The sequence below is a fragment of the Cydia fagiglandana genome, chromosome 8 (genome assembly GCF_963556715.1).
Source record: "Cydia fagiglandana chromosome 8, ilCydFagi1.1, whole genome shotgun sequence".
In the NCBI taxonomy this organism is placed as follows: Eukaryota; Metazoa; Arthropoda; class Insecta; order Lepidoptera; family Tortricidae; genus Cydia; species Cydia fagiglandana.
The window spans coordinates 171206-194940 of NC_085939.1; the positions used below are offsets into that span (position 1 = coordinate 171206).

At 39.9% G+C, this 23735-nt stretch overlaps 1 protein-coding gene across 1 annotated transcript; it reads right to left on the minus strand.

The window, feature by feature from the left end:
- Positions 1-733: 733 nt before the first annotated feature.
- On the minus strand, positions 734-22542 carry LOC134666891 (uncharacterized). The gene is made up of 14 exons (XM_063524197.1): positions 22350-22542; positions 20801-20991; positions 19629-19777; positions 19200-19345; positions 12300-12562; positions 11962-12126; positions 10593-10820; positions 6334-6562; positions 6067-6260; positions 5484-5629; positions 4768-4913; positions 3001-3254; positions 2356-2520; positions 734-981 (listed from the first exon to the last, which is right to left on the minus strand). Exons 1-14 carry the CDS (start codon positions 22540-22542, stop codon positions 736-738), a joined length of 2715 nt encoding a protein of 904 aa, XP_063380267.1. The 3' UTR covers positions 734-735.
- Positions 22543-23735: the final 1193 nt, after the last annotated feature.

Consider the following 23735-nt stretch of genomic DNA (forward strand, 5'->3'; position numbering starts at 1 on the left):
ATACACCATCGCGGACTTTTTTGTAGGCCCATGAAAGAGAGACAACCCCACCATTGTGTTGGTATAGCTCAAACGTATTAGGCAGCGTTTTCGATTAAAGCTCCTAGACAGCGTGATTTTTACCGACAACATTGTCATATTTAAACAAAACCTTAACAAAGTTATATAGGTACTTAAACCTTCCTCATGAATCCCTCTATTGATAGATGAAAATCGTGTGAAAATCTGTTCAGTAGTTTTGGTGTGGTGGTGTTTTCTAAGATGTAGTGAATTGACGTTTTCCCCTAGATTTGCGGACGCTAGGTTGCGTGACAGTCGTGCAAGTAGCGAAGTGCTGACTGTAGTACATAATAATTATGATCACCTAATATGTGTATGGTAGTCGCGTCGCATTATGTCACTTCCTCGATTAAAATTAAACGTCCACTCATTAGAGTGCTTATATGAATATCATTTGAAGTTCAGGTGGGTACTATTAATAACGATACTAAAACTGCGTCTCAACGTTTATTTACATATTTACACGTTTCAATATGTTATAATGTTGCTCAGTTTTATGAATAAGGGGTTTATTTGTATAAATTTGGCAGGATCTAAATAAACATGTGACGACGAATGTAATCTCACTTATGAAAAGTCAGGCGATATTTTATAATTACCTGAAACATGTTACCTGTAGTTTAAATCAACATGTCAATAGTAAACTTTGTGAGATGCGTATGCCTATGCCCTCAATTATGACAAAAGGCCGTCAACAGTGAAGGCCGGGAGGTGGGGCACCGTCCTCCTGAACTCGTCGACGTCGCAGCAGAAGCTGTAGCCCAGGTCGATACGGTCGGGCTGCCAGCCGATCCAGCTGAAGGCGTCGGTGCGGCAGCGGTCCGTGCAGAACGTCAGCGCGCGCACCTCCTCTTCCGTGTACCAGGGATTGTTGATGCTCACGAACGCGGTGCCCAGCCGGCGAGATTCATCGTAGATCACCTACAAAGAGAATTTTCGTCTTAGAATGCTGTTTAACAGGCGAAGGGTACCGCGAACATCGAAATTCGTGTACCCCAATCGCCATTTCTACGCTGATAAATATTAGAAATTATTTAGTAATAAAAACCTTCAGAAAATTGTGATTTGTGAACTTTTTCGTGATATCTTTATACTTTATAGGAAGGGTACGACTAAATGCAATGGTGGTCGTTTCATGGGTAGCTGCGTGATTCCTTGACAGTGTTGTAGTCGCTAGCTTGCGCGTTGCGCAGCTGCGTTACGTACACGTGCCCGAGTAAATGGCGGTGTTGTTTATGAATGATTGATTACCTTGTAGAAGTAGAGCGGCACGGGTAACTGCGGGTTGTTGTTGGCGTCGCGGTGCAGGTAGATGTCCTGCAGCACGCCGTTGGCGTTGCGCAGCTGCGTTACGCCCCACGTGCCCGAGTACATGGCGGTGTTGTTTATGAATGATTGATTACCTTGTAGAATTAGAGCGGCACGGGTAACTGCGGGTTGTTGTTGGCGTCGCGGTGCAGGTAGATGTCTTGCAGCACGCCGTTGGCGTCGCGCAGCTGCGTCACGCCCCACGTGCCCGAGTACATGGCGGTGTTGTTTATGAATGATTACCTTGTAGAAGTAGAGCGGCACGGGTAACTGCGAGTTGTTGTTGGCGTCGCGGTGCAGGTAGATGTCTTGCAGCACGCCGCTGGCGTCGCGCAGCTGGGTCACGCCCCACGTGCCCGAGTACATGGCGGTGTTGTTTATGAATGATTACCTTGTAGAAGTAGAGCGGCACGGGTAACTGCGGGTTGTTGTTGGCGTCGCGGTGCAGGTAGATGTCCTGCAGCACGCCGTTGGCGTTGCGCAGCTGCGTCACGCCCCACGTGCCCGAGTACATGGCGGTGTTGTTTATGAATGATTGATTACCTTGTAGAATTAGAGCGGCACGGGTAACTGCGGGTTGTTGTTGGCGTCGCGGTGCAGGTAGATGTCTTGCAGCACGCCGTTGGCGTCGCGCAGCTGCGTCACGCCCCACGTGCCCGAGTACATGGGGGTGTTGTTTATGAATGATTACCTTGTAGAAGTAGAGCGGCACGGGTAACTGCGAGTTGTTGTTGGCGTCGCGGTGCAGGTAGATGTCTTGCAGCACGCCGCTGGCGTCGCGCAGCTGGGTCACGCCCCACGTGCCCGAGTACATGGCGGTGTTGTTTATGAATGATTACCTTGTAGAAGTAGAGCGGCACGGGTAACTGCGAGTTGTTGTTGGCGTCGCGGTGCAGGTAGATGTCTTGCAGCACGCTGCTGGCGTCGCGCAGCTGCGTCACGCCCCACGTGCCCGAGTACATGGCGGTGTTGTTTATGAATGATTACCTTGTAGAAGTAGAGCGGCACGGGTAACTGCGGGTTGTTGTTGGCGTCACGGTGCAGGTAGATGTCTTGCAGCACGCCGTTGGCGTCGCGCAGCTGCGTCACGCCCCACGTGCCCGTGTAGATGATTGTGTTGTAGCCGGCGACGCCGATGCGAGCACGAGCGTTCTTGTAACGAATAGGGTATATTGTAAAAGGAAACACAGTATTAATAATTCTCCTTTTCGTAATTGTATGTATAGTTTCAAATTACGAAAAGCAAGGACAGGTAGGTTAATTAACTCTTCTCTTTAATTTTCTCTCTCGTTAATTTACTCTTCTTTATAACCCATAATATTAAGTGTTAAAACGTTTATTATACATTTCCACTGATTTGGGCCATTGCGTTGCTCGCCTATACTCGCTTACCTATACTATTAATACTATAGGTAAACCAAACAGTTATTGCCCTTCTGTGTTTTAAAAGAGTTGCATAAAATACATACTAATGTTGTATGTTTAATTACATGAGTGGTCATTTAAGTGTAGGTAAGTATGTACAGTTGACGTCAAAGACTTTTGCACCTTACTCTTTTGTGATAGTACAGCGAAAATTGTAAACATAATCTTTGACGTCAACTGTATAAACATAGGTATAATGTAACTAACCTGTTCCAGCCAGTTCCAGTTGCCAGCATTGAACGGTTGCCACTGCGGCGCGGCGTTGACGAACCAGAACGTGGCTCGCTGGCCGGTGGCGAACACGTAGTCGGACTTGGCCGCCAGGTGCCCGCGCGCCAGGAACTGCGTCGTCGTCACGTACTTGTCGGCCAGCTCCTCACCGACCACGTTAGCTATGGAGATCTTCTGCTGCACTTGAGTGTAAGCGGTGTTCACTCCCACACCGGGGAAAAAGCTGCCAACTGCAAGTAAATTAGGCATGAGAACAAATTCTCAAATTGTACGTCACATCTAGGTAGGGCTAGCAATGTACAAATTGCAGAACATTCCCAAAAAGCGGAAACTTTCTCGAGAATGTTCTCAGAACATTCCTGCAACATGGAAATTATTGTTTAAACAAGAGAATATACTTGAAATAAAGTTTAAATAGGCATAACTTAAAACTAAATGTTATTATGCATATATTATTGTCTATTACAGTTAGCTATTTTATTGATGTGATAAGTTTACCAATTAATTGCCTAAATTCTCACTGTATTTCAGAGAACATTTCGACTTTCGACAATTTTTTCCAAAAAAATTTTTTTGTTTCAGTAGAATCTAGAAGCCTCTATCTCCCGCCATGCCAAATCTCAGCGGGCTCAGACCAACTTAAAAAAATTAAAAAAAAAAGTCGGCCATTTTTATTTTTTTTAATGCATTTTGTTTTGTCTCGGAGCCCTCTATGACATTTGGTCGAGCACCCCCCACCTATCACGCACCGTTTAAAAGTTGCCATACAAAATAAAAGTGGCCATAGGCCATTCATAGGTATCTAGGGGACCCCGAGATTCCGTGACCAAAATTTCAGCGCGCTAGGACAAAATTAAAAAAGTAAAAAAAAAAGTCGGCCATATTGAAAAAAAATGGCGGCGTCAAAAACTGCCAGGGTCCCTCTATGACATTTGGTCGAGCACCCCCCACCAAAGTCTGACCGTTTGGCCGGGCCGCCATACATTTTTCTGACCGGAAGCGGACGACCAGAAGTCGGAATTTTCTGTGGGTAAGGACTACACCTAAACTATCGTGAATATTCATGGTATAAACTACGATAAATAAATAAATTCTCGTTCTCGAGAACATTCTCAGAAGTTACCGAGAAATTCTCATGTGGAAAGTTTCGCAACTTTGAAAAGTTCTCGTGCGTGCATTGCTAGGTAGGGCACAGATCTCAGGGCACGCAGGAGACGGATTGTGCTGTTATGCCTTATTGGATTTCACATATATTATCTTAAAATTGCTTCGCTTCCTCACGATGTTCTTCTACACTGAAAAGATATCAAATAATTTCAGATGTCCGCTTTGAGCATCCGAAAAACTCAGGAAAGAAATTGCTTAAGGGAATTTGAAAGCAAAAGCAAAGGGGCAAAACCTTATAGGCCAATTAAATTGGATGAAAAAAATAGCGTTTTGAGGAATTAGCAAGCTATAAATCGTTAAATTTATTTTGGTCCTAAAATGTGTGTTATCCGAGTTTGTTAAATCCCAGGAGGTGAATAGATAGATACATTTTTCCTATGACTATGAATTCATGATAAGGTAAGTATAGGTTCCTTCTTAAAAAACTGAAAACGAGCAAAATTTATGCACTCCTGAGATCAAACTCGGATTAGCTTGCTGGGAATTAATTCTTCGAAAACATCCAATTTTATTGGCCTATTCATAGTATTCGATTTTTCACTTTGACAATTAAATAGTAGTACTGTTAGTTCTCACCGAGCCAGCTTGGGCGGTCGACGCCAGTTTGGTGGACGGCGTTGGCGGGGGTCTGTTCATACACCACGTACAGGACCTCCAGCCGGTTCTGGTCGAAGCAGGACACGTACAGGGGATACATCCACCCGTCAACAATAAAACCCACCCTGTAAATTTTCAGATACATTAAAACATTAGCCAGGGGTAATACTAGTATTGAATTGGGCTAGCCCTGGTGCAAATGAAGTTCGAATCAACTAACATTTTATTTATTTTATTAAACACAAATGTAGATCAGACGACTCAGTAATGGGGACCGTAATAATAATGTTTGAACTATAAGTATTGTCCAAATCATATTGATTTCTCCTATAGCATAGCACTTCTGCAAAATAATAAAAAAAAGAAATTCCTTTCTTCTTAGTAGAGAATTGGTATTTTATGTTTTAGAATTTTGTTAGTATAGAATCGACGACGATTCGTCGATTGGACAGAAACGGCGCTAGACAGAGAAGAATGGCGTTCCTTAGTGTCAGAGGCCAAGATCCACTTCGGGTCGCTGCGCCACGGCAGTAAGTAAGTTAGTATAGAATATTTCATATGAAAATAAAAGTTTTTCGAATTTTTTTATGTGGAACATTATTTTTGTACAAACGGTGAAAATGCTCTGACTAGACGAGAACATAATTTATGTATATGTATCAGGACTAGTAGGAAGAACTGACATCGACGCTTACTGGATAAGTAAGTTATCGTTGTAGCATCTGCTGGTGGTGCCGATGGCGTCGTGGTAGGAGTGGGCGCTGCACGTGAGGCCGCCGAACGCGCCGTTGCCGCTCAGCCAGCTGCCGGTCACCAGGTCGTCGCTGGCACAAGTTGCAGTCTGGAACACAATGGCAACATCAAAGCGTGTAATTTTGAGGAAGGCGAATAAGTAAAACATAAAGATGAAGTTATCATGTACAGAAATACAGACCTGGGGGCCGATTTTTGAATTTCCACCACTCGATTTCGTATACTTCGTTAAATAATATCTACAATACTAGGCACTTACATAAATTCTACTAATAGAATTGAAATCGAGTGGTTAATAATACCACTAGATTCCAAATTTAGATCGTTCGTATTTCAAAAATTAGCATTAAGCCGTTTTCCACCGACTTTCGAGTGACAAAATCGAGCGATCAAAATTCAAAAATCGGCCCGCAGTAATAAAGGTACTAAACTATCTTACGTATGATCACGTATTTTAATTTATTATTCCAATTATGCTAACTTGCATCTTTTAAGCTAGGCGTCCAGCTTTTTCAAGGTACCTACAGCTATTTGGAGTCCCGAGGTCGCGAGGTTGGGGTGCTGGATGGTGCGGCCGGAGCCGGTGCAGGCGATGGTGACCTGCTCGCCGGAGCTCAGCCGGATCTGGCCGGAGTTGCCGTCGGCGGCCATATAGCGGCCTCCGCGCAAGTACACCGGCTGAGGCTGCCCGAGGTCTCCGTTCACTCTGAAGGTACACCCTTAAAACAAATACATTCCGTTTAATAAATAAAACAATCGTTTTCAAGTGAAAGAGGTCAAGGCAGTACTTACCATTCCGAGCTCCGTTGCGGCTGGTGGAGTTGGCCCCCGACTTTAGCTGCTCGTTTGCGAGCCAAGCGTCCAGATAGTCATCCCAGTCGTCTTCGTTCAGGACGAAGACTAATTCCCCGGGATTGGGCATCTCGGCGGGCAGGGCCGCGGCCGCCGCCACCAGCGCTAGGATAACCACCGTTAAACGGATCATTGTGTCTGCGTGTGCGCAGCGAGCGCGACTTTCACAGGTTTAAGTGGTTATGTCGGCTACGTATCACGGTGTGCTGAATTTATTTAATCGAGATAAAATAACGATAGCCGTATCTTGCCTAAATAATTTGTCAAACACAACATTAAACTGTATCATTATCTGCTTGATTGCCTGTAATCGGATTTATTTATTGCACTAGCGACTCGCCCCGGTCTTACACGGGTTAACAAATTAGACCTACCTACTTATAGCGGAAGCAGTTATAAAGTTGACCCAAAATTTTTTTATTAAGCTATGAGCTTCATCACATATGTTCCTTGAGTAATTCTAAGCATTTCAAGCCTGGGAGGCAATAACAAATGTGTGTCTACTCGGATTTGTAATGGATTCAAACTTTCAACCCCTTTTTAACCCTGTTAGGGGATGAATTTTACAAAACGCTGAAATTACTTTTCCTGTCTTTTAATAATATCCCCAAATACAAAGATTCAAGTCCCGCGTTCGAAAATTTTTTTGATATCCATACAAACTTTCAACTCCTTTTTCACCACCTTAGGGGATGAAAATTTAAAAACGCTGAAATTAGTATTCTTGTATTTTAATAATATATCGTTTTACGAAGTTTCAAATTCCTAGCTTAAAATAAAACTTGAACCCCATACAAACTTTCATCCCCTTTTTAACCCCCTTAGGGGTTGAATTTCTCAAAATCGCTTCTTATCTCTTGTACACTTTATAAATGTAATCTAGTGTGCAAATTTCAACTTTCTATCTTTTGTAGTTTCGGCTCCGCGTAGCAAAAATCTCCAACCAAATTTTTCACCTTTTTACGTTTTTCTTGTAAAATTACTATGAAATTGAAAAAACAAATATCAGCAATGAATTCTACGTCTTTGGTTTATACGAAAATGATACCAAACTTGCCCTAGTACCCACCAGGATCAGAGTAGATTTTTTTTAAAGATGACGGATGGCGGCCGTCTTTGTACCCCACCCTCCCCCCCACTTCAGGCTAGAAATGCTTAGAATTACTCAAATATCAGATGTGATGAAGCTCATAGCTTAATAAAATTTTTTTGGATCATGTATGGCAGCGTTACATAACTGACTCCAGTATTACACCTAAACCTTCCCCCAGAATCACTCTATTGATAGGTTTAAAGGAAAATAGCATGAAAATCCGGTCAGTAGTTTTTAAGTTTATCGCGAACATAGGTACAGACAGACGCGGCGGGGGATTTTGTTTTATAAGGTGTAGTGATTATCGTTGAACGTAATTAATAATCGGTAACCAAATACAATTCAAAACATTATAATATCTGATATTATATATCTACATAACTAGGAAAGCCTCTCTTTACTTTGCCGCGAGTTGACCACCACACGTATGGGTTTGATGAAAAAACAACTTTTGAGTTTCAGTTCTAAGACTTCTAAGTATGGGGGACCTCCAAAATTTATTGTTTTTTTTTCTATTTTTGTTGGAAAATCTTAATGCGGTTCACAGAATACATCTACTTACCAAGTTTCAACAGTATAGTTTTTATAGTTTCGGAAAAAAGTGGCTGTGACATACACGGACAGACAGACGGACAGACATGACGAATCCATAAGGGTTCCGTTTTTTGCCACTTGGCTACGGAACCCTAAAAAGGGTGCGGCCAGTCTGCTGTTGATGCGCACAACAAACCACGCTGGCTTTAATGCAACGCAGGTACCTACGTAGATTTTATTTCATTAGAAATTTGTCCCAAAAACAATATTTATCAAATACTTACATTAATCAATCATGAACAATGTTAAAATATTGATTGATTAATAAGGCTGGGGTATGGATTAATGTCGGATTTGGCTTATCACCTAGATTTCATTTACAACGTCACTGATATTCATTTTCAACTTTATTACTCAGTAAAAATTAGTACAAATTGCAGACTCAATTCCTGAAGGCATTCTCTACACTGATCCCAACTCGACTATACCTAGAGCAAAACAGAACAGAAACTTTTGATTTATGATTTGATTTGAACAGCAAAGACTATTAACGTAACATCTAATCATCATCATCATCATCATATCAGCCCTTTATCGCCCACTGCTGAGCATAGGCCTCACGTCATGCAACTTGGTGCGGCAACGGAACTCGACATTCCTTACTCGATCTTGAAGCTTGATACCGAGCATGGTGCGCTCCATGGCTCTCTGTGCTACGCGGATTTTATGCACAGCCCCCTTAGTGAGCATCCATGTCTCGGCACCATAGGTAATGATGGGCAGGACACTGGTTGAAGAGGCGAGTTTTTAGGCATTGTGGAATGTTAGCAGGTTTCAGGATGTCCGCTTATTTATTAAATGCCGTCCAACCCAGCTGGATTCTCCAGCAGGCCTATTATGGATGGCTTTATCCACTTGACAAAATATCCGTATCTTTTTAACAGACTGCGAATGAAAGTGACTGATACTTACCGTTTTATCACGCTGTCACGTAGACAAGAACGACCGTCATATCCGTACAGGAGATCTCCTTCTGCCGGGGTGTTTTTGTTTTATCAAATGATAGAATATGTCCAAGCTACAAGTATTGCTCGACCACCTCTCGTACCTACAAATTTCGTTGGAATCGATTTACCGGGGATGTTCGTCATAACCTTAGTTTTGGACGTAGGTATTCTTAAGACAGATCTTCAAAGAAGCAATATAACGTGTATTAACTATTAAGAATGATTTCCTTATTGAATATTCTGTTCAAACATCGATGTTCATAGATAGGAATTAAATTTCTTCTTAAGACTTCTTAGCGCCACTTGCACCACTAAGCCATTAACTAGTCAAACCTGGAGTTACGATGGTTACCAGTACCAGACTACCAGGCGTAGCTCACTCTGCGATTTCATCGCTTTGCTAACGGTGAGTAGCTAAAAGCTTAAAGTAGATATTACATCCGTTCCACACCAATTTTGGTAGCTAGCCATAAGCCGTGCGTGGCGCTGTCGCCACCTAGCGACCATATTGTCCTGATCGTAACAGACGCATTTTGTTAGAGTGAGTCTCTGTACCTAGTAGGTACTAGCTATTATTTATTCTGTGCCAATACAATTAGACACTGGCTACTGTTTAACCGGTTAACCCCGGGCTAGTGGGATAATGTGAGTGGCACTTAGTTATGGCAACAAGGTTTCTCTTCTTAGTAATTTTACTTTCTTTTTAAAGACGAACAAAGCGCTGCGAAGGTACTTTTGCTTGTAAATATGGTACTATGATACATTAAATAGCCCCCATTTCGCCTATTTTTACTATCTACTTCTAACCCTACGGAACCTTATTGGCCGATTTTTTACTTTAGATCATTTGATAAATACTCATAGGTAAGTAATTTTATTATGTTTTAACATAATATGTATTAAGATTAAGTAATAAGTACATATTATGTTTAATTTCACAGCGCTTGTATCTCCAAATAAATATAATAAAAAAAGAAGCGCGGACGAAGCGCTGGTGGCCTAGCGGTAAGAGCGTGCGACTTTCAATCTGGAGGTTGCGGCTTTCAAACCCCGGCTCGTACCAGGTCAATGAGTTTTAGTCAGAACTTACGTACTGTATCATTTGATATTTGCCAGTCGCTTCTTGGTGAAGGAAAACATCGTGAGGAAATCTGACTAATCCCAATAAGGCCTAGTTTCACCTCTGAATTGGAAGGTCGAAGATGGCAGTCGCTTTCGTAAAAACTAGTGCCTACGATAAATCATCCAGGCTCTCATGAGCCGTGGCAAAATGCCGGGATAACGCGAGGAAGAAGAAGAAGAAGCGCGGACGTGGCGGGCCCAGACGGAGATGGCGGGACGAGTTTCATCAGTAACTGGCCGGCCGGGAGTTTTGGAGATCATGGGGAGAGTTTTTTGCCCAGCAGTGGAACACTATACCGGGCCAAGAAAAATAAATAAATAAATAAAACATGGCAATCACGTCACTTAGGCAAAATAAGTAGGTAACACAAAATGTGCTTAACTATAAAATTAATTTTATTAAACTCTTTGAGAGCCGCTGTTTAAAACAAAAGCCCATCGACTTGGAAGGGCGGCAGATGGGGCACGGTCCGGCGGAAGTCGTCGACCTCGCAGCAGAAGCTGTAGCCGATGTCGATGCGGTCGGGCTGCCAGCGCAGCCAGGCGAAGTCGGGGTTGTCGCGGCAGCGGTCGGTGCAGAACGTCCACGAGCGAACCTCCTCCTCCGACGCGAATATATCATTGATGCCGATGAAAGCTGTGCCTCGACGTAGTGATGGCTCGTAGAACACCTACAAATAAAAGATTTCTTTAGGGCTACTGCATGCCTTGCAACCCGCATGCGATTTTTAGTAATTGCCGGCTGAGTAGGTGCAGCGAAATCGATTGATGAAATACCGCAATGTAACGCAAATGGCATGCAATTGTTTAAACGATAAGTAATGTCCATTTATTGGTGTTGGTTATATTAATTTTCATTTGTCACATTAAACATGACCAAAGTCATGCTATATATGATTAAAAGAACCACTTTGTAATTGAACTATGAGACCTGATAGATCACGTTCCAAACTAGAGTTTGGAAACTTCGGAATAGTTAAAAACAATACAGTCGTCATCAAACTGCACAACGGGACTTAATCGCGTATTTAAGTTTTAAGATTTACCTCCGACGTTTCGAGGACGGCGTTGTCCCCGTGGTCTCGGAGAAGACTGGCTCAAGTTGACATCAACATCTTCTAGCCGCGCGAGTTTTTCGAACTACCCGCACTTGGTCTTGTTTATCAGTTTGAACGTTTTGCGCACTAGGGATGTCACTCTGTCGACACACAACACTAACGATATTCGATTTATCGACTGTCGATATTCGTTTCCGCTTACATTTACTAATGACTGGATTCCATGTGGATGAGATCTTAAAACCCTCGTCCCGATTAAAATTGCAATGTTTTTTGATTTCAATGGCTTCCCGCACTTTTCTACTGTAGAAATGGCGATCCGTGGAGAGGATTTTAGGGTTATGCAGCTCAATCCAGTGGTTTGGTCCTGACTCCAGCAAATGCTCAGCCACCGCAGACTTGTTGACCTGACGATTTTTGACAGCTGCGATATGTTCCTTAACTCTTTCTGCTATGGTGCGCTTAGTTTCTCCGATCCGATATAGTTGTTTCGGTCCGATATAGTTGTGCAGTTTGATAATGTTTAATAATCGTGAAAGTTTAAATCAGTGTAATACAGTCGTCGTCAAAATTAGGTACTCGTAAAGTATGTACGACTTAATATTACTCGTAATTTGTCCCGTGAAGGAGGCCATAAATGGAATTTTAATTCTTTTGTGTAAGGAGAATATTTAGCCGAATAGAATTAATAGTCATTTTCCTTAACGCGGAACGTGTTGGTTCGTGAACTCTTACCTATATGTTTATCGTTTACCTTGTAGAAGTAGCGGGGCACGGGCAGCTGCTTGTTGTTGTTGGCGTCCGTGTAGAGGTAGAGCTCGTGGTGGTTGTCGTCGGCGTCGCGCACCACGCCCACGCCGAACGTGCCCGTGTACACGGTCGTGTTGTACCCGGCCGCGGCCACGCGCGCACGGGCGTTCTGTCAACACAATACTTTATGGCGATTTCGTATCGAGAAGATAATCTCCAACTTTATCCTTATCAAGTTTGCTTAGAGTCTGCCCTCGCAAATATAGTTAAGATACAGAGGGTTATTTTTCATGGCATTTGTAATTATCGTAATGTATTGAACAATGGCTGTGAATGAATAACCTGTTCAAGCCAGTCCCAGTTCCCATTGTTGAAGGGCTGCCACTGCGGCGCGGCGTTGACGAAGAAGAACGTAGCCCTCTGTCCCGTGGCGAACACGTAGTCGGTCTTGGCGGCCAGGTGTCCCCGCGCCAGGTACACGCGGTTCACGCTGATGTACTTCTCGGCCAGCTCCTGGCCGACCAGCTGCGCAATCGTGGCTATCTGCTGGGCCTGCGTGTAGTGGAGATTAATGCCGCCCGTCACACCGGGGTACATTCCACCCACTGTGAATAAATAGCTTTGTGAAATCGATGTTTGTGTAGATAACAAAATATGATTTTTTAATTACTTTTCCGTGAGTAGGTACTTTAAAGATATATTGTTTATAGCTGATGCAGAATACATATATTATACTCGTAATACCTATATAAGTATATAGTATTTACAAATTAAAAATACCTAATAGGCACTAGGGTGGTTCACGTTTGTATGGGAAAAATTCAAACTCTAGCTAGAAGAAGCGCACCCTCCCATTTTGTTACACTTGTTTTATTGCCCAGCCATCCATCCAGTCTATGCCAAGTTTTGTAATCTTATCTCAACTACAAGGGGGTGCTCAAACACTTTGAAATTTTTCAAAGTTGTATGAAATCCAAAAAAATTAAGTTATTATTTTTTGAGTTTTATGTAAGTAGTAGTTTTCACATTATTTGAAAGTGTGATTTAAAAGTCATTTGGTGAAAAACCATTTTTATTTCTATTTTTTATGATTTTTTTAGGTGAAATTCAAAAAATCTTACTTTTGAAAAATTATAAAAAATTGAAATAAAAATGTTTTTCTACTTAAAAACTTATAAATGACATGTGCAAATAATGTGAAAACAGATACTTAAATAAAATTTTGAATAATAAATACTTGTTTTTTTTGGTTTTCATACAACATACAAAATTTTCAAAGTGGTTGAGCACCCCCTTGTAGTTGAGATAAAATTACGAAACTTGGTGTATTTTATCAGCATAATAAGTGTAACAAAATAAGGGGGTGGCCCGTCGGAAAATAAAAAAAAATGTTTTTTGAACCACCCTAATAGGCACAGTCAACATCAATAGTATTAAGGTGGTTCTCCTTGCTCGATTTTCATACAACTTTCTTGGCACCCTAGCTCCTATTATATAGGGTTTTTTCACTTGTATATGTAATGTTTGGGTAGTATATATATTTCTGTCTTCGCTTAACGTAAAAAAATACTAGATTTTGATTAAAATTATTAAGAAAAAAGCCTTTGAATATTGGTAAAATTTTGCCTCATTGCTTGTTTGTGTGAGTGATGCTTATAGTATCGGTGTAATTCTAACATGGCGACTTCATTTGACAAGTAATCATTTTTAATTTGTCAAAGGTGTAACAGATGGCACTTTAAAACCGCAACACAGATTACCTGTGTATTTTGTTTTATTTTCACTCAATAGAGGGAGGTATATTTAATGCACAAAGCAGGTTACGAGTATACCTACTCATTTAAGAATCTCCTTTCTGATATAATTTCATTCCCAGATTTAATATAACTTAATAATTATTATGATTATTACACTATAAAATACATTTATATATTTATAGAAAGGTCAGTCCAAACAATCATTCGCGTTACGGTCGTCCACCGAAAACCCTTGTGAATTCTGTTTTCGTTTCGGTAGAAATATAAATGTTCTCTGGAATAGCCTATATTTATTGTAACAATGATTTTTAAACTAAAATACCTAGCTATATTTTTCTCAAAAATATATAGGTATGTGGAGAAAAATGTCATCTTCTTGTAAATAAACAAGATTCTATAATATCTTCTGCTTGTGCATAACAATAACATTAGTAGATGATATTTTTAGGGTTCCGTACCCAAAGGGTAAAACGGGAGCCTATTACTAAGACTTCGCTGTCCGTCCGTCTGTCCGTCTGTCTGTCACCACGCTGTATCTCACGAACCGTGATAGCTAGACAGTTCAAATTTTCACAGATGATGTATTTCTGTTGCCGCTATAACAACAAATACTAAAAACAGAATAAAATAAAGATTTAAATGGGGCTCCCATACAACAAACGTGATTTTTGACCAAAGTTAAGCAACGTCGGGAGTGGTCAGTACTTGGATGGGTGACCGTTTTTTTTTGCTTTTTTTTTGTTTTTTTTTTTGCATTATGGTACGGAACCCTTCGTGCGCGAGTCCGACTCGCACTTGCCTGGTTTTTTTTCAAAAATGCTGCCTTTCACCCGAGTTAAAACACTCTACTTTTCATTTCGCATACGAGGAAAGTAAAATGCATGTGTTTTTTTAAATACATTTTTATAGTAGGTATTTTTGAGAGTAGGTATTTTTGAGAGTAGGTATTTTTGAGAGTAGGTATTTTTGAGAGTAGGTATTTTCAATTAACAATTTGGCCAAAAGTAATTTATGGAATGGGGAGTCAAATATCAGAATGGAAATTGTATAACAAATCCATTTATACCCAAATTTCAATTGCTTATTGTAAAAAGAATAATAAAATCGTACTTGGAATTGGAACCTAAACTGCTCTAGTGCAGAAACGTATCATTTCCTGCACACCTTTTACAACAACAATGACCCTCTTTCATATATTCGGTCAAATTGTGCTTTTTGAAAAACTAAGGGTATGGTGCTTTACGCACACTAGCGTCCCTTCCCCTCCCCCTGACGCAACCCCCTTTTTGCATGAAATATGTCCCGGTTCACAGTTTTTTACATTTTTTGAGGAAAGTATACATTTTAGGAAAAAAGTGTCAATGAAAGAAATAATCCTCAATAAATTCTTAATAAAAAAGGTCATATTCATTTTTTTTATATGATGCACCTAATTCATGTATTAGCTTGTCAAAATTCGAAATAACATAGTTTTTACTTAGGGTTCGAAACTCATTTATTATACACGGTGTAACATGAGGAAACCGAATAATTTTAACAGCGTATTCCTGATCACATTTAGAGACAAAAATGTCCTATAAACTTTTTTGAAATTCGCCTAGTTTCAGAGTTAATACCAATAAAAAAAAACAAGTTTCTATTGTTACATAGTTCAAAACGCCTTTTTGATGGCGATGTTGCTACTATGGGATTTAGTCTAAATATCCTTATTGATATGTCAAAAAGTGACAAGTAACACTTTGCAAAAACTAAGTTTTACGAAAAAAAAAACCATTTTAAGTGACAAGTTTACCAATAGCATTTAATTTTTATATACAAATTCATTCATAAAATTAAAAAAAAAACAAACAAATTTTTTTTTTGGCGAAATTGACCTAAACACATATTACATCTTTTCCTTTTTTTTGACCTCATGTATACATTTTAGGATAAAAGTGTCAATGAAAAAAATAGTTCCTTATTAAATTCTTAGTAAAAAAGGTTATATTCATTTTATAACACTTATTATACAAGGTGTCCTCAAGAAATGCGAAAGATTTTATTTCTGAGGTCAAATTAAAAGAAGGAAAAAATGTTTGTATGAGTTTAGGTCAATTTCGCCGAAAACAATTTTTTTTATTGTTTTTAGGGTTCCGTACCTCAAAAGGAAAAAACGGAACCCTTATAGGATCACTCGTGCGTCTGTCTGTCTGTCCGTCTGTCACAGCCGATTTTCTCCGGAACTACTGGACCAATCAAGTTGAAATCTGGTACACATATGTAAGTTTGTAAACAAATGAATTTTAAACATGGGGGCCACTTTTGGGGGGTAAATGAAAAAATAAAAAAATAAAAAATTTCAAACTATATCATGTTACATATCAAATGAAAGAGCTTATTGTAAGGATCTCAAATATATATTTTTTATAATTTTCGAATAAACAGTTTAGAAGTTATTCAAGAAAATAGGCAAAAAATTACTATTCCCCCCTCCCCCTTTATCTCCGAAACTACTAGGTTTAAAATTTTGAAAAAATACATAAAATAGGTCTATACCTATAGATGACAGGAAAACCTATTAGAAATGTACAGTCAAGCGTGAGTCGGACTTAATTACAGTTTTTGATCCGACTCCTACGGATTTTTTAAAGATTTCACTCACGTTTCGCATAAATAATGTTTAGTTTTAAGTTTATAAAATACATATGTATGTTAGTCTGTAAGGTATTTGTAATATGGGCCTTGTTCCCTGAATTAAATATCTAAATAAATAAATAAAATAAAAAATACATTGTTAAAAATTGTGTAATATACGGAATCCTTGGAACGCGAGTCCGACTCGCACTTGGCCGCCATTTTTTAATTTTTTGAATATATATGTATGTACATAAAAAGTAAATGTTATTGGTAAACTTGTCAGTTAACATGGATTTTTACTTTTTTTTCGTAAAACATATTTTTTGCAACGTGTTACTTAATTGTCACTTTTTGACATATCAATAAGGATATTTAGACTAAATCCCATAGTAACAACATCGCCATCAAAAAGGCGTTTTGAACTATGTAACAATAAAAACTTGTTTTATTTTTTTAAATTGGTATTAACTTTGAAACTAGCCGCATTTCAAAAAAGTTTATAGGACATTTTTGTCTCTAAATATGATCAGGAATACGCTGTCAAAATTATTCGGTTTCCTCGTGTTACACCGTGTATAATAAATGAGTTTCGAATCCTAAGTAAAAACTATGTTATTTCGAATTTTAACAAGCTAATACATGAATGTGCATCATGTAAAAAAATCAATATGACCTTTTTTATTAAGAATTTATTAAGGATTATTTCTTTCATTGACACTTTTTTCCTAAAATATATTCTTTCCTCAAAAAATGTAAAAAACTGTGAACCGGGACATATTTCATGCAAAAAGGGGGGGTTGCGTCAGGGGGAGGGGAAGGGACGCTAGTGTGCGTAAAGCACCATACCCTATGGTATCATACTACATTCATAAAAGGCTGGCTATAATTAGTTTGTCTTCCCCATACATTAGAACACAATTTAACCGAATCAATAGCATGAGAAATGAAACGGATATTTCTTGTTTTCTTTGCATTAGCATTTTTCTCTCGATAATTTAATCAATTTGCAACATAAGTAGAAGAATCCTCATATTTCCATAAATATCAAAATATAAAAGGACATACATTTTCAGAAGAATTCCCCGTGCGACGTTGCCAAATGGTTTAAAGTACAACATGCTCGCAACGTTTGGATGTCAATAAGTCGACAATGAAAAATTATATTTCAAATCAATTCAAACTTGATATTTTTGACAGTAATGGGTTACTTAAATAAGAAGGCATTTTTCGCCCGGGTCTACTATGGTCAAATGGTCTAGTGGCTTTTAGCTACTGAGTATAAGTCTAACAAGTTGAACAGCATGACAGGGTGCAAACCACGAACAAAGACTCATTTCTTTTTGTATTTATTTATTTATTTTGTTTCATCTTTTTGGTAATTTTATATGCCTTATTTTAAAAGTTATTTTAAGTAAATGTGTTGTATTTGATTATTTCATGTAGGTATATCATTTCAATAAAATTTTGGAAACTTTTATTTTATACCTGGTCAAGCAAATCTTGTCAGTAAAAAAACCGGGCAAGTGCGAGTCGGACTCGCGCACGAAGGGTTCCGTACCATAATGCAAAAAAAAACGGTCACCCATCCAAGTACTGACCACTCCCGACGTTGCTTAACTTTGGTCAAAAATCACGTTTGTTGTATGGGAGCCCCATTTAAATCTTTATTTTATTCTGTTTTTAGTATTTGTTGTTATAGCGGCAACAGAAATACATCATCTGTGAAAATTTCAACTAGACAGTTATCACGGTTTGTGAGATACAGTCTGGTGACAGACGGACGGACGGACGGACAGCGAAGTCTTAGTAATAGGGTCCCGTTTTACCCTTTGGGTACGGAACCCTAAAAAGGCGCGAAATCCAAATGTTCTATGAACGATATCCCTTCGCGCCTACATTTTTCAAATTTGCCGCCTTTTTCTACTGACAAGATCTGCTTGACCAGCTATACTTCGTCGATAGTTGACTTCTTATGTACCTATTCTGCGATCCTAATTAGCCTCATGTATGACTTTTTTTTAATTATTTTAATCATTATTTATATCCTTTGAAAACCGGAAAATAAAAATACTTTTATAAATCTTCCCATAATATTATTAAAAAATAATTAAAATACTGAAAATATTTTACTCACGTAAGTTTAGTTTCGAAGAATAACATACGCTTAAAATAATTCAAAAGAGAATGCTAAAATTATAAAATAAAAAAAAACTGGCATTGTCGGGGTTTGAACCATGTATCTTAGCTACAATCTGATTTTTTTCAAAATAGAGGCTACAGGTGCCACGAGCACATGACAGTTGATGGTCGAAAACATTAGTTGCTTCTGAAAGCCTTGTAATTCTTAATCGTTGCTCAAACAAGAATTTATTATTTAATTTCCAATCTTTTTTTCAACAATAAACATTTCATCCGCTGCGCCCTCTAGGTTACTTTACTGTAACATTACGAATCTGCTGACATTTGACACTGACTTTAAGGTGACTTTAAGTACGTAAGTGTGCGTGAATGCAAGAAATTGCAATATTTTGCAGTTGGATTCCGGTAATAACGAAATGAGACAATGTTGAGTTGAACATGTCTCGATTTGGATGTAGTATTTTTTATAGTTTTCGCACATATCAACACATCTTATGAAACTTTGTATTTTGGGAGAAATAGTGAAAATCCACAATTCGTGCACAGTGACGCCATCTTTTGGCTGATAATCGGCATCCCATCCCTAGACATCCACCTTAATAGCAGATGAGATGAAACAACGCGCTAAAAGTATCCGCCACCCAGGAATACTTTTCGAGATACATGTATATGTCAACATATAAATACCTATATATATAAGAGGTACTTAAATCTTGGTTGTCATGCTCACCTAACCAGCCGGGGCGCGTGACTCCTGTCTGGTGCTCCCCGTTCTGGGGCTTCTGCTCGTACCGCACGTACAGCACCTCCAGGCGGCTCTGGTCGAAGCAGGACCACAGCAGGGGCCGCCACACGCCAGACACCTCGAAACCTATCCTAAAATATAAATCCTAAAATATACTTCCTGCCTCACACGACTAAGGGGCCCACTGATTAACAGTCCGCTGGACTGTATCGGCCTGTCAGTTGTTCGGAACTGTCAAAATTTTGTTCTAACTGACAGGCCGATACCGTCCGGTGGACTGTTAATCAGTGGGCCCCTCTATGTAATGAACTGCGGTATTTCCGGACAGATACGACCTTCAAACCTTCAAGAAAAGAGCGTATGAGAGGTTTATTATAATGCATGTATCAAATGGTAAGTATAATGTAAGCATACTCGACAAGGAGGTTGTCGCCGTAGCAGCGCTGGTCGGTGGCGCGCGCCAGGTACTGGCTGTTGGAGGAGCAGGTGAGGCCGAGGAACTCGCTGTCCGCGCTCAGCCACCCCGCGCCGGAGACTAGGTTGTCGCGCACACAGGATACTCGCTGTAACCACAACATTCGCTATTCAAACTGAAATGGCATAGTTATACCTACTTAAGAAAAAGTGACTAAGTCCCACGGTTGCCTAGGCCGGAATCGAACCGGTGTCTCCAGCCGGTATTTCCTAGTTATATATAAATGGCAGCAACGTCTGTCGCGGTATATTATACCGGGTATACCTTAATTTTGTACTAATATTTATGTTAAAATTTTCACAATTACCTTCATGTACATACATTGGGTCTACGAGTATCTTGAGTCAGTTGCTTAAAACTATGTACAACTAAACTTAACCCGTCAGATTTCCTTTTAGTAGCAATTTCATGGCCGAACTATGAAATTTAATAATTCGTTTTGTCGCCTCGTAGTTTATTTTGTCATAACATTGCCACTGAATACATAAATTAGTCATATGGCAGCTAATTCACCTTCTATCACTTTCAAATAGTCAAATACGGCCCTTGGCTAGAATGACGTAGGTATGGGAACAAACTTCAATTAATTATTTATGCTTTCGGGTCCCGTGTCAACGTAGCGACCTCTGCATCAATTAAGTTAAAGTTAAATATTTACTATTGAGCCCTTGACATACATTTTTAATTAAGTACTACATCTTTTAATTTCAGATAAAATAGGTCAAGAGCACGTCGGACCGTGCTCCGATTATGGGGTTATGTCGGTATGTTTGTATGACTGTGTGTATGTTCATATGTTCCCTAATAACTTCTAAAGTAATCATTACCTATAATTAAACAAAGGTGTCATTCGAATTGTCTTGCTTGTGTGCTGTTTATAGGCTAATATATGATAAGGGGCTATCTGGACGTCGGATGATGGTAGCGTGACGTAGAAGGATACGGGGTCATTCGAAGCATGATTTTTGGAAGACTTTAGGGGTGGGGGGTTTTCATGATGTGGCCCACCGATCATGTCATGAAATGATTGTGACACCATGAAATGATTAATTCTTAGATCTGGCCACGACATATACTAGTACTTAACATAAAGTAATAAAATAGTACTAACGGCTTCTTGGTTGGCAGCAACAAGGTTGGGGTGCACGATGGTCCTGCCCGAGCCGGTGCAGGCAATAAGTAGCTCCTCGCCTTCGTGGAGGAGCACCTGCCCCGTGGTGCCCGCGGCCTCCACGAACTGCTCGCCGCGCAGGTACACCGGCTGCGGCTGCCCCAGGTCGCCGTTCACTCTTAGAGCACATCCTGCAGACAGAACATTCAAGGGTCAAACAGAAAACTGTGTTCGCGTCTTTTCTGTACACATACACAAAAGTTAAGGGCTAGAAAGGTTAATTTTCTTGTTTAACTCTTATCCACGTGAAAAGGTACTCTTTTTATGTAGAAAACTATGATAAAATTATTACCTACATGCCCATAAGCTGTTAACTATTGCCCACAGAAGAGAAAAATATACAGTTCGCGCGAACATACTAGTTTTCTCTCAACAAATAAATCAATATTATGGGACATCTTACGTAATTTATATAAATCAACCTAGCCCCACTGTAAGTTCAATTGCTTGTATTATGGGTACTAGGTAGGTATGGGTATGGGTACTAGGTAAGATTGACTTTCGTAAAAGATCGCTAAACACGCTCATCTCGTTGGTTTTCGTTGTCAATACGTGCATTTTTATTATCTTTGGCTTTCTCGAGTTGAATATACAGAGAAAGTGTTTTGCTCGAAGCTCGAAGGCATGTCGTCATTACTGATAATATTATTTGTAAATGTATTTTTACGTCATTATTATGATATCCAAATAATGATGATAAAGCAGTTAACAATTAAGGATGACTCACGCTAAACCGGGCCGGGGCCGGGCCGTAGTAGCTTCCGGAGCTTCGTTTTCTATGGAAAGCACCACGTACGCCGTACGGGATCACCGATCAGCCGTCATAGAAAATGACATGTAGGACGCCTTGGCCCGGGCCCGGCTCGGTCTAGCGTGAGTCATTCTTTAAGAATCATGATGTTATTGTATTAATACACATACTCGTAAAGCAAGTAAGAAAGTGTTTCCCAAGGACGGCTCGATAATGAAATGGACTAAAATATTATGCTATAAAACTGCCTATAAAATATGTATTGTAGGCAGTTTTATTTTATTTTCAAATATAGAACGTCACTTGCACCATTCACTAACCCGGGGTTAACCGGTTTATTAAACCTGGAGTTACCATGGCTGGTAACCATGGTTTAGCGTGAGTCATCCTTAATTGTTAACTGCTTTATCATCATTATTTGGATATCATAATAATGACGTAAAAATACATTTACAAATACAATTTGACACTGGGTTAACGGCTTAATAGGGGGGATGGTGTAAGTGGCGCTTAATGGGGTATTTTTTGACTAGTTGCCATTTGTGTCTGTCTTATGAGAAAATTAAGTTCCTTTTAAAATACCTAATCCAGTGACATAATTGGTAAGACGAAGGTACCCAAGCTGTTTGAAAAATACTATAAAGGTATTTCTTGGGTTTAGGTGGTATCGAATGCACCTAAAAATCACAATATTTTTGGAATTAAACTTGAAAATATCTTAATCATGAATCTAGTTACCAGAGTTAGCACGCGTAGCGGCGGTAGCGTCTACATTTCTTTTGAGATACTGATTGGCGAGCCAAGCGTCTTGGTAGGCATCCCATTGGTCGGCGTCGAGCGCGTACGCCAGCTCCCCCGGGTCGGGCAGCGCGGCCGGCGACGCCGCCGCCGCCGCCGCTAGCGCCGCCACTACGAACCCCAAGCACCTCATCTTCTGACTATTTAGATTGGTCCACAACGAACAAAGGCAACCCAAACACGGGCTTATGCCAATCTTTAGTCAGTTGACAACTTAGCTATGGACTATTCCAATATAATCGAGCGTTTCGCCGAATTTATACAAATACTCGACCATATCTTAATTGAGTCAATCAAAACTGTTCGCACTTGATAAAGCTTCATCAATCAGTTTTATTTAGAAATATCTCGTTGATTGATTTATTTGGCATTAGGTATAAGGCTCGGCTGATAAGAATTCAATTTGATGAAACAATATGGTTTTGGGAATGTGTAGACGAATGTTGATAAAGGGTTTGGTGCGTGATAGCGGGATGGTGGGTGGGTGTGCCCCGTTGTACAGTCACCATGCAGATATATCGGAGCGGCCGAGGTGCTCAAAATATCTCAACACGCACTCTAGCGTCTCGACAATAGAGGCGTTTCAAATATTTGTGAGCACCTTGGCCGCTCCGACCTATATCTGTTAGCGACTGTAGTTGGCAGCATTTTCCAACTTTTGAAGACAGGGCGGGACAAACGTGTTGAAATTGACAATAACGACAACTAGGCGGCTCCAAGTAAATCGTTTAAATGAAGCAAACATACCCATTACCTATAATATACTAGCCTCTGTTCTCTACTTCGTCTGCGTGGAATGGTGATGATTATTGATAAGAGCTATCCTATGTCCTTTCTCGGGACCTAAACTATCTCCGTACCAATTGTTGTCCAAATAGGTTCAGCGGTTTAAGCGTGAAGAGATAACACACAGAGTTAATTTAACATTTATTATTGTATGTACAAGTATAAGTAGGGATCTATACTTAAATCGTACTAGAAGTTATAACCTTAGGTAGGTACAATTACTCTTGTTATTAAATAACATTATTAATAGGTAAGTGTTATATGTAGGTACCTACTTATATACATTGTACCTACTTATTATTATCGCCACTGCTGTCGTATTAGAGCAATTAGAGATAACACATAATTTGCGAAAACCGAATTTAAACTGTCACGAGTCATATTAATTTTCCGGTTCAGCGTTCAACCCGCATCCGGAACAGCTCGCGCGTGGGGACTCAAATACGTGAGTGAGTATACCCGAAATTAATTAATAGGTTAAAAGTTGAATTGTGTCGCATTAAGTCAGAGCCAAGTACCGAGCACAGTTTGTGTATGACA

Bases quoted from the DNA above. Each gene is read 5' to 3' on its own strand.
- LOC134666891 (XM_063524197.1), bottom strand. From the start codon at position 22,542: ATGAGGTGCTTGGGGTTCGTAGTGGCGGCGCTAGCGGCGGCGGCGGCG. The intron at 6,563-10,592 runs GTCGATGGGCTT...ACCACTTAAACC, and splicing joins CCCATCTGCCGCCCTTCCAA to TGTGAAAGTCGCGCTCGCTG. The intron at 982-2,355 runs GTAATCATTCAT...TTCTCTTTGTAG, and splicing joins TGCCGCTCTACTTCTACAAG to GTGATCTACGATGAATCTCG.